At 45.9% G+C, this 11,595-nt stretch overlaps 1 protein-coding gene across 1 annotated transcript; it reads right to left on the bottom strand.

Moving 5' to 3' along the window:
- Positions 1-50: 50 nt before the first annotated feature.
- Tmed2 (transmembrane p24 trafficking protein 2) lies at positions 51-9,244 on the bottom strand. The gene is made up of 4 exons (XM_042669028.1): positions 8,966-9,244; positions 6,771-6,963; positions 3,975-4,082; positions 51-1,541 (listed from the first exon to the last, which is right to left on the bottom strand). The coding sequence occupies exons 1-4, from the start codon at positions 9,143-9,145 to the stop codon at positions 1,417-1,419; spliced, it is 606 nt and encodes a 201-aa protein (XP_042524962.1). The 5' UTR covers positions 9,146-9,244; the 3' UTR covers positions 51-1,416.
- Between the last annotated feature and the right edge of the window lie 2,351 nt (positions 9,245-11,595).

Consider the following 11,595-nt stretch of genomic DNA (forward strand, 5'->3'; position numbering starts at 1 on the left):
AAAGTTGTTTAACAATTGAGTTAAATATCATTAGTATATAAAACACACTATACTGTTTTAAAAAGAATTTGTTTATTTACTGAACCTGGGGCATATTAGATACACAACCAATTTACAACTTTTAATTCAATTTTGAAGTGTTTTCACACACACAAAAAGAAAAACCCATGCAACAGCTGTGCTAAGGTGAAACAGTCACCTTATCAATAAGCTGTTGCAAGTATATTCACCCAAGGTTGAAAAACTGTCCTAAACATGAAAACCTGTAACAAATTTAAATTAATTATATAAAACTTGTTACTTGTATTCCCCTTGCAAAGATCCAAAAAAACAATGTACAAGTAACTAATATACATCAGTCCCAACATAATCCTGGATGCTGGCTCCACACCAAAAGCAGATGCTCCTTTCAATTTCAAACCATCATCAGAGACCAAGAGAAAGTCTTTGTTTACATAAAACAAAATTCACATGTGCCAAAAAAAAAAAAAGAAAAGAAAAAGAAAAGATAAAAGAACAAGACGACCCAGGAGAAACCAGACAAAACCCCTAGTGCTGACACTGATGTTCAGTGCCCTGGTTAGTGGCTCTAAAGACCACTGACAAAAATAAAATAGTGGCTAAATATCACTGCAAGAAAACCCAAGAGTCTTTAACCTTTTGACATCAGAAATCCAGATTTTTCCAATTACATAAATGCCTACTTTCTATGTGCCCAGAGTGGAGAAAGGGAAGTGCCAGTACAGGAAGGGCAGATGGCGTTTACCTAGAAACCCAGAGAACCAGCTGTAATAGAGACTTTAAGGTTAGGCAGAAACCAAAGAACGGTTTTTAACTGCTGTCAACTTTAGTGGAGGTGATTCAGTCCAAAGATTCAAGGGGAAAATATAAAGGGGGAAATGTTTATCATATTTAAATAAAACACAAGAAAAAGTATGCAAGTACCCATCCTGGTAGCATGAGGCTGGGCAGAAAATGCCGAGACTCAGTGGTGCTGCTTCACACAGTGACTCATTATGATTGCGCTCTCCTGACGAGAAGCAGAGGCTGAGGGCATCTCACCAGTGCAGTCATTTCAATGAAGGACTGCCAGGCTTTGTGGGACCGCAACAATCTACATCTCATTTCGAAAACCAAAGCAAAGATAGAAAGACTGTGCTCCTGTATTTCATTTATAGTGTTTGAGTTTTGAAAGGACAAGAGGCAGCTTTCAAATAAGCAATCTCATATGCCAATCAAATGCCAAATTTCTGCTATAACTGCCTAAAGATTCCCTCCCCCAATACCTATTAATCAGAAAGGAACATAAGCTGCAAATGTACAGATCAAAAAATGAAAATGTAGAAAATAATGACATTATTATGACCAAGGTGTTGGTAAACAAGTGAATTGAGTTGGATCACCAGGAAAAGGCCTTTAAACAACCCTCCGGACCTCAAAAAATCTCTTCAGGTAGTAGATCTGTCCCAGTGTCATGGCAACTAGAACGAGAGCTTCAAAGAAGGACCAGAGGACCACTCTGCTGTTTGTGTTATCGTTTACTGTAGAGAACAAACATAGAATTAACAACAATCCTCCAAGACAGCACAAATCCTCTCCTAGCCTTTACTCAGAAAGTGGTATGTGACATTCATACACCAGAGACCCCAAGCAACTCTAAAAGCAGCCTTCAAGTGTTACTTAGAGCCAGGTATAGAGGTCCACACCAGTAATCTCAGCTACTTAGAAGCAGAGGCAAGAGGATCTCAAACAAAAAGAGCTGAGCTGGGCACTAGTGGCTCACACATATAATCCTAGCTACTCAGGAGGCTGAAATCTGAGGATTGTGGTTTGAAGCCAACTTAGGCAATAAAGTCCATGAGACTCTTATCTACAGTAAACTACTCAGAAAAAGCCAGAAGTTGGCACTGAGGCTTAAGTGGTAGAGCACTAGCCTTGAGTGCAAAGAAGCTCAGGGACAATACCTAGGCCCTGAGTTCAAGCCCCAAGACAGGCAAAAAAAAAAAAGCTGGAGGCACAGCTCACAGGGTAGTCAATCCTCTGAGTATAAGCCAAGCCCACTGCGCTTCTATAAGGGAAAATAGGACAGATGCAAACTGAATTGCCCAAAGCAAAACTTCTAGATTTAAAATCCAACCTTTTTCTCACCAATGAAATATCCTTATAATCCTTTTTGCTCAGAGAATTAACTGTAAAAATAAAGAACTTGAAGATCTTCATTACATAATAACCACTATCTCCCAAATCAAAATATGTCAGTCTAAGTATCTTTCTCCTTAAATATGTATTCAACAAGTATTTACCCAATACCTACTAAGTAGTTGGGTGTTTGTCCTGGTGGGAGAGGTGCCTAGTCACATGGACCAATACTGATAGTTACTGTCAGATAAACTCAACACAAATTATTCTCACCATTTATCTCATTTTCACCTATAGATCTGATCTAAGGGATAAAGCTATGACTATTCTGTTAGTTTCTGACAGTTGTTTCTATTACTGTTGTTACTAAGCTACTTTTGCTACCTGACTTTCTACAAAAGGCTAAATACTGAAAACAATTTTAAGTAGTAACGTAATAGTAATCAACTGAGTAACAACTACCATGTCTTTAGATATATACTATCTCTAAAAAAAAGATTAACCAGAGGAAGTGGTGCTGTGGCTCAAGTGGTAGAGCACTAGACTTGAGCACAAAGAGGCTCAGGGACAGCGTCCAGGCCCTGGGTTCAAGTCCCACAACTGACAAAAAAAAAAGATTAGAGCTGGGCACTGATGGCTCATGCCTGTAATCCTAGCTATTCAGAAGGCTGAGAACTGAGGATCATAGTTCAAAGCTAGCCTGGGCAGGAAAGTCCCAGAGACTCTTACCTCCAATTAACCTCCAGGAAATCGGAATTGCATCTGTGGCTCAAAGTGATAGAGTGCTAGCCTTGGGCAGAACAGCTCAAGGCCAGCCCCAGGCTCTGAATTCAAATCCCATGACCAACATACACACTAGTCTAGCGCTGGTGGCTCATGTCTATAATTTTAGCTACTCAGAGATTGAGAGCTGAGGATCATGGTTCAAACCCAGCCCAGGCAGGAAAGTTCATGAGACTCTTATCTACAATTAGTCAGCAGAAAACTGGAAGTGGAGCTGTAGCTCAAAGTAGTAGAGTGCTATTGAAAAAGCTCAGGACAGCACTCAGGCCCTGATTTCAAGCCCCACAACCGACAAAAACAAACAAACAAAAAAATGGCTGGGGATGTAGCTCAGTCATAGAGTAGCCTAGCAAGCACAAAGGCATGAGTTCAAAACCCAGTATTCTTTAAAACATAAAGTTTTAAAGCCAAACTTGGAAGAACACACCAATATTCAGGAGTCTGAGGCAGGAGAACTACTTGAATACAGGGCCAGCCCGGGCAACATCATAGGAAGGAACAAGCAGTTACAGTGAGCGCTCAGGAGACTAAAGCAAGAAGATACTGAGTTTAAAGTCAGCCTGGTCTATATATAATATATATAGCAAGACTATTCTATCGCAAATTGAGAGCATTTTGGATTTCAGGTTTTTAGATTAAGGTTTTCAGCCGGTAACGTCTATGAAAACACTCAAAAATCTGAAAACCTCTGCAATTTGAAGCATTCCTGGGTCCCAGGCATTTATGATAAGGAATGCTTAACATGTAATCCTTTTAATACGGACACTTACTAATCAACTATTTCTATAACAAACAGGAGTATCTCCACTCAAATTAAGAGGACACAAAGGTTGGACACGTCTGAGGACTGGAAAACGGGCATTTTCTCTGGTCTTGACATTCTCACAAGTTTTGCATATATTTAAAGCCATCTAGTCTAACATACTGAAACTGCAACGAACACCTTAGCCCTCCAATTCTGCCTAGTGTCCTCTCACCCCAGAATGACTCTGGCTCCAACGTGGAGCAAATCAAACCACCAACAGGTCTGAAGAGTTTCTGCACCAACTTACTGGCTCTGTGTATCCTTTCCCGGACTTCCATGTACTCCTGTTCATGCTTTACAGCTGTCATCGCCACAGCCAGCTCATTAATCATTTCTTCTAGCTTGTTCTGGTGAGCTACAGAAAGATTTGGAAACCCATTAACAGACAGTTGGCAATCTCTATGGTAAACACAATACAGAAGAAGCCACTTCTAGAAAGTTCAGCCAGTGTAGCAGATCATGTCTGTAATCCCAGCACTTAGTAAGCTGGCCTAGGCTGTACAACAAGACCTTGTTCCCCACTCTCTCATCCACACACACCCCTCAACACACACATACCCCCCAAACACACACACACACAACCAGGCTCACACCTATAATGCCAGACTGGGCAGAAAAGTTTACTAGACTCCATCTCCAAAATAATCAGAAAATAGTTGGGTTGGAGACATACGATAGAATGCCAGCCTAACAAATGTGAGGCTATAAGTTCAAACCTCAGGACCACCAAAAAAAAAAAAAATCATATAGCAAAGCCAGACATAGTAGCATACCCCTCAATTCTAGCACTCAGGAGGCTAACGCAGGAGGATCAAGAGCTGCAGGCCAGTCTGGGGTCTCAAAAAAAAAAAAAAAAAAGAGGATAACCTAGCTGTAATGTTAACATAGGGAAACACAAGAAAGATAAGGTTGAGAAAACCCAGACCAGCTCAAAGGTTCTTCTGCAACACAGTGATGCCTCACTGCCGTGGGCACTGTAATAACCACAGCTCTCAGCTACAGGTTTCCAGCCACGTCCTCCTTGCCTTCAGGAGAACAGGAGCTCCCGTGGACAAGGATGAACTAGCAGAGAAGGAACAATCTCCCAGGGAGAATCTTTGCCCAACATCAGCCTCACCTGGAATTCCAACTTAGCACTCATCCTAAGAGAAACTCTAGGCCCCACAATTTAAGGTCAAACAGCCCCCTCACCAGTTTCATGACAGAAGGCTCATGCTCAACACAGAACCTCTGAGTAGGTTTCTCAGGAGTGGTCAGGCTGACATTTCAGAAATCAATGCGCCATGTTTGTTGTCGACACTGTCCAATGCACCAGAAGATAGGCAACAGTCTCCATCACCTCTAGCCCTAGAGGCCAGCAGCACCAACCCACCACAAGCTAGTCCAGAATGTCTACTAGTACTGTCAAGTGCCCTCAGGGACAAAATTCATTGCCTCCTTCCCACCCAATCCCCCTTGAGAACAGCTTCACAAAGCTCATTTTGACAGCTGTCATTCACTGACATTAACAAGCAAAAGCAAGATTAGTTATTATGTTAAAGGACTACTTAAGATGTTCAATACCAGCCAGGGGAACAGTGGCTCATGCCTATTATCCTAACTTCTCAGGAGGCTGAGATCTGAGGATCACAGTTCAGAGACAGCCTTGGCAGGAAAGTCCATGAGACTGTTATTTCCAATAAACCACTAGAGAACAGGAAGTGGCACTGTGGCTTAAGTGGTAGTAGCGCTCGCCTTGAGCTGAAGGGTGCAGGGACAGTGCCCAAGCCCAGAGTTCAAGCCCCATGACCGACAGCAAAAAAAAAAGAGTCAATACCCACATTCTTCAGCCACTATACTCTAGTCATTTAAATAGAATAAATTTTCAAAAAATGAAGACACACAAAGCCCTGCAAACTCCTAAATCCCAATTAGCCAAGCTCCACTCATAGATGACCCTGGAAAACAATTACTAAGTACAATTCTCTAGATTTTTACAATTTCAAAACCTAACTTTGTCTTCCTATTAGTATTCTACTAAATTGTTCAATATCTGAGGTATACTTCATACTAATACATAGAATTTATTAAACTAAGAGTTTCCAAAAATCCTAGCATATACAATGGGGAAAAAAAGTGCTGCAGAGCCATGAGGTCTGGGGATATGGTTCAGTGTAAGACACCTAGCATGCACAGAGCCCTGGGTTTCTTCCCCAACACGGCCAAAGGGTAAAAAAGCAAAGCCACATAAGTGCATAAGGCCTGACTTCAAGCACCTGTGGGTACCTGTGGCTCAACCCTGTAAATCCTAGCTACTCAGAAGGCTGAGATCTGAGGATCACAGTTCAAAGCCAGCATAGGCAGGGAAGTCCATGAGACCCTTACCTCCAATTAACCACCACAAAACAGGAAGCAGAACTGTGGCTCAAAGCTCACAGCACTTAGGCCCTGAGTTTAAGCGCCAAGTCCCTCCCCCTCTGCCCCCCCAAAAAACCAACCGTGTTCTTCCCACTATTAACTTAAATAATCTATGCCAAATTTTCAAAAATTCAACAAAAACAATCAAATTAGTTGCAGGGGTTTTTTAAGAGGGGGGGGAAACATTCTCATGCCAACAAAGTGAAGTTAAAGGGAAGGAAAGCAGAAATTAGACTTGAGCAAACAAAATGATACAAAAAGCAATCCACATACCATCCCAGGTATCTCCACCACCTAAAAGAAAGTGTAAGACAGAAACAAAAGACCAACAGAAGGTTCAGAAAACTAGTAGTCTATGAATGAGCAAATAAAAAGTACATATCCATGAGGACTAGCAAGTTCACCGAGCTGTGTGAGACAGTGAACCTGGAGGTTTACAAGGTCACAAAGTGACAAGGAAAAACTGTCAGAAGGGGCAATCATGAAGAACAAAGCATTCACTTCCAGAAACTTTTGTTAATTAAGAGACTTGCATGAATAAAAAGTACTTTCCACAGAGGGTTTTGGACTTTATGGACAAAGAATAACCATGGAATCAGTACTCTGATGGGTGGATAAGGTGTATGGAAGGTGACATGCGCCTTACCCTCTGTCTCCATGTCTTGTCCTTTGGGAGCCTCTCCTATATCGATGGTGAACATCACTATCTTTGGAGTCATGGTAGACATCCTATTACTGAAACAAAACTTGTATGTTCCATCCATGTGTGCAGCAAACGTGTACTTCCCACTGGACTCTCGATCTCCTTTATAAATGCCTTTATTATCAGGACCTGTGATCTGGAGGTAGAAGAAAGAAAATTCACAGAACATGTAAAATCACAAACTTTTTTTTTTTTTTGGGGGGGGGGTTCGGTCGTGGGGCCTGTACTCTGGGCCTGGGCGCTGTCCCTCAGCTCTTCAACTCAAGGCTAGCACTCTACCACTTGAGCCACAGCACCACTTCCGGCTTTTTTCTTTTTGCTTATGTGGTGCTGAGGAATGAAACCCAGGGCCTCAGGCATGCAAGGCAAGTGCTCTACCACTGAGCCACCTTCCCAGCCCTAAAATCACAAACTTTAGTAGGAAAATACTAATGGGTAACTCACTTAGCTTCACCTCCTAAATAGCAGTAAATACTTTGGCCCCCATCTCCCCACTTAATAGGACAAGAATAGATCAGGAGGTTTTCTAAAGCACTTTTCAGCTCTGACTAGTTGTGTCCAACTAACATACCCTGCAGAAAATAGAAGCCACATCTCCCACACCACAATGCCTCACTGTGGCCTAACACTCCAACAGACATACTGAACTGTGGCTAGTGCCAAAACTCCAGAAGAAATCTGGGTAATCCTTACAACATCTCATTTCAAGATTTTCATGATTACTGTCAAATATTGAAGTGTGCTTCTCTGGTATGATGTTATGACTTAAAAGGGCTCAAGACACGCCGGGCGCTGGTGGCTCACGCCTGTAATCCTAGCTACTCAGGAGGCTGAGATCTGAGAATCGCGGTTCAAAGCCAGCCCGGGCAGGAGAGACCGAGACCGTGAGACTCCTATCTCCAATAAACCACCAGAAAACCGGAAGTGGCGCTGTAGCTCAAGTGGTAGAGCGCTCGCCTTGAGCTGAAGAGCTGAGGGACAGCGCCCAGGCCCAGAGTTCAAGCCCCATGACAGACAAAAAAAAAAAAAAAAAAGGGCTCAAGACAGATGGGTGCTGGTGGCTCATGCCTGTAATCCTAGCTACTCAGGAGGCTGAGAATCCTGGTGAGAAGCCAGCCAGGGCAGGAAAGACCATGAGACTCCTATCTCCAATAAACTATTCAGAAAAAGACAGAAGTGGTGCTGTGGCTCAAGAGGTAGTGCATTAGCCTTGAGCACAAACAGGCTCAGGGAGACCGCACCCAGGCTGTGAGTTCAAGCCCCAGAGCCAGATAAAAAAAAAATTAAAAAAGGGGCCCAGGCTAGAGATTAGAAGACCCCAGACTACTTCCAAATCAGCCGTTAAGTCCTAGAGTCAAGTCAGTTCCTTTTACAGTCCCTGTCACCCATAAAAAGTGGAAGACTGGAGGGCTAGTCTTGGCCAATGGAAGCAGCCTCTCTTAACTTTTGCCTCACTTGTGTTATGCAATCTGTGCTCAGTTCTACCATCTTAAAACCAACTAGTCATACAAGAAGGCAAAAATCAACTCTTGATATTTGTTTTTTTAATAAAAGGGCGGCAAATCACGTCTTGCTGGAGGGCCTGTTTGGGATTGTATATAATATGCGTATACACCATACATACACACATATATACTATAGATATGAGTGGAGACTCTAGAAATGCTGACTTCTTTAAACGCGTCTGTTTTCTGAATACTTCTCTGAGATTACACTCCCAAGTTAAAACGCAGGACCCGAATCCACATCTCTGCCAGGCAGAACAGGCAAGGGACCATTTTCGGAGAAGCAGACGAGATGCCTAAGATCTGACTGCGGTCGGGCCTTCCGCCACAGCTTCCCGTCTCCTTAACCATCAGTTTGCGAAGCCGTTAAGACGACGGGCAGCGAGGGAGACGCGCCTTCGGGGCCCGGAGCCTACACGCGGCGCGGGCCGCTGGGATGCGCCGCCCGGCCCGCAGCGGGGGAAGCGGAAGCGGGTCGGCCGGGGACGGGCTCGGGAGCCGGCGGGGACCCCCGAGCCGCGGGGCCGGGCCGGAGGGGGGGTCGGGCCGAGGTGCGCCGGAGCCCCCTCGCCGCGCCCGGCCGCGCGCGCGCCCCCGCCGCCGCCCCCAGGCCGCGCGGCCCCGCGCCCGCACCTCCACGTCGATGTCCAGGAAGCCGCCCTCCGCCACCTCGAAGATGAGGCCCATCTTGGTGCCCGAGGTGACCCGCTCAAAGAAGCACTCCTCGGCGTGCGCGTCGATGCTGACGAAGTAGCCCGAAGCCGTGGCCAGGAGGGCGGCCAGGAGCACCAGCAGCTCGGCGGGCGTCACCATGGTGGGTCAGAGGCCGAAGCCAGGACGGGGACTCGGGGACTCGGGGACTCGGGGACTCGGCCTCCACAGCTGCCGCCGCCGCCGCCAACGCCGCCTCGCCCCGCCCCTTCCGGCTGCGCCACCCGAGGGGCTGACGCGGGCGCCGCGGATTGGGCGGCGCCGGTCGCTGCCACGTAATGCACGTACGGCGGCCGCCGAGGGACGCGCGCGTCCGTGCGGCTCGAGCCTGGACGGCGGCCCCCGAAGGACAGATGCCGTCGTCCCCGCGTCCTCGTGCTGTTCAAACTACAGTTTGCGCGGGCTTTTCCAGAAAGCCGTAGTATGGGCGCGCCCTGTCCCGGGTCGCCGGGAAAGGCGGCGGAGACGGCAGTGGAGGCACCGACCCCCGGGCCGAAGCCAAGGGCCCTGAGGGCCGTCCTGCCCCGGCCTCCTGCTGGTCCGAGGTCTTCCGAGACCCCCTCCGTCCTAACCATGACTCCCAGGGTTTTGCATCTTTTTAAAACTCTGGATGAGGGCCCGGCGCCCGTGTCCCACGACTGTAATCCCAGCCGTTGTTCAGGAGGCTGACATCTGAGGATCTCGGTTCGAAGCCAGCCCAGGCAGGAAGTTCAGTAGGACTCTTATTTCCAATGAGCCACCGAAAGGCAGAAGTGGCGCTGTGGCTCAAGTGGTGGAGCGCTAGCCTTGAGTGAAAAAAGCTGAAGGACAGCGCCCAGGCCCTGAGTTCAGGCCGCAGGACCCCACCGAAATGTACACAACAAAAAAAAAAGAAGACAAAGAGTAATGCAACTTTCTACTGTATGTAGCTAATATTTTTAGTTGCCAAAAACAAATATTACCCTGTTGGCTAGTTCGCATGCCCCCAATGAAACTCCCCCTTAAACAACTAACGTATGCGAATAAATGATTTAAAATTTTTATTATAAATTCTCCCAAAGTGGAATTCTGTTTTCCCATCTTGCTGCCTGTCCATACCCCCTTAGCCCTTGCCAGCTACAAGGATGGGTGTTTTTGACCCCTGCCTCCTAGCATTCTCTTACTCATTCCTCAAAACTCCCTCTCTTTTTTGAAAGTTTCCAGATATCCTTCTGTTAAGGACTCAGACCCTTCTTCTGAGCTTGCAAGGCAGATTGCTTGGTTCTGAGCTAGCTATTAACTAATCTGGCTCACTTGGAGGTAATCTTGGCATATATACTGTCCTCTTGGACCCTCCTTTAGGGTCCCAACAGAACAAGTTAGGTCAGTTCATTGAACGACCCAGGGATTGGGAGCCAGGGTTGTTATTCTGCTTTTGCACATAGCTGTGTGACCTTGACTGTGTTCCGTGGCTTCTCTCAGTCTGTTTGCTTTTCTGCAAATAGGGTTGATTTTACATGCCTTTGCAGATATAAAGGGTTAGTTTTTCAGAGAACTGTAGGCAATAGGGGGCAGCAGGAGGCCAGTTTCCAACTTTAGATGACAAGAAACATCCCGCCCCCTCCACTCAGTAAAGGTTTCCCAGCCTGACAGCATCACCAGCCTGCTCCCTCTCCCCCCCCCCCCCATCCCCACCTGTTGATGTCATTCTCAGGTAACATTTTCCTATGCATGCAGCAGCAGGTAGGTGCCATCACCTCTTCCTGTCTTAAGGCTTATCTCCAAGCAGCCTAATACTCTCAGGGGAAATGGGTCACATCTGTCCTAACTCGAGTGTGTGCGTGTACTGAGGCTTGAACTCAAAGCCTGGGTGCTGTCCCTAAGGTTTTGTGTTCAAGGCTGGCACTCTATTCCTTTGAGCCACACCTTCCACTTCTACCTTTTGGGTAGTTAATTGAAGACAAAGTCTTATGGACTTGCCTGCCCCAGCTGGCTTTGAACCATGATCCTTAGATCTCAGCCACCTGAGTAGCTAGGATTACAGGTGCAAGCCACCAACACAGAGCTTCAACATTCTAAAGTAGAAATACTTCAAAGCCAGAGAATACATTCCCTCTAACCAAAACAGTGACCAGCATGTAGTAGGTTCTCAGTGAAAGATTTTGTGTTAGTACTGGGGATTGAACCCAGGTCCTCATACACAAGCACTCTACTATTTGAGCCACACTTCCCAGACTTTTTTTTTTTTGAGCAGAAGACTGAGTTTATGGCAAAGTAAAAGAAAAAAAAAAAACTGCCTGGGAAAGACAAAGGCGACTGGAGCTAGTTATTCCCCCCAGTCCATTTTATTTCTTAGGTAGAGTATTGTTAACTTTGCCAGTACTGGTCCTGAACTTATGCCTCTGCTTCCCAAGTAGCTGGGATTACAGGGATGTACCACCATGCCCAGCTCTCAGTAAATAATGAATGCTCAGCACTCAGCTGAATGTGTGGTTGTGAAATTTTCTAAGGTAATCATGCAAAGCTTTTTGCACAGTGTCTGGCGCACAGAAACTAGCAAACATTAATAGTCCTATAGCATTCAGTGTCTGATA

Source organism: Dipodomys spectabilis, unplaced genomic scaffold (assembly GCF_019054845.1).
Source record: "Dipodomys spectabilis isolate Male_0828 unplaced genomic scaffold, ASM1905484v1 ptg000480l, whole genome shotgun sequence".
NCBI lineage: Eukaryota > Metazoa > Chordata > Mammalia > Rodentia > Heteromyidae > Dipodomys > Dipodomys spectabilis.

Coding starts and splice junctions, on each gene's coding strand:
- Tmed2 (XM_042669028.1), bottom strand. CDS start 9,145: ATGGTGACGCCCGCCGAGCTGCTGGTGCTCCTGGCCGCCCTCCTGGCC. Junction 6,964..8,965: donor TCCTGGACATCGACGTGGAG/GTGCGGGCGCGG, acceptor TTCTACCTCCAG/ATCACAGGTCCTGATAATAA. Junction 1,542..3,974: donor GGAAAGGATACACAGAGCCA/GTAAGTTGGTGC, acceptor TGTTCTCTACAG/TAAACGATAACACAAACAGC.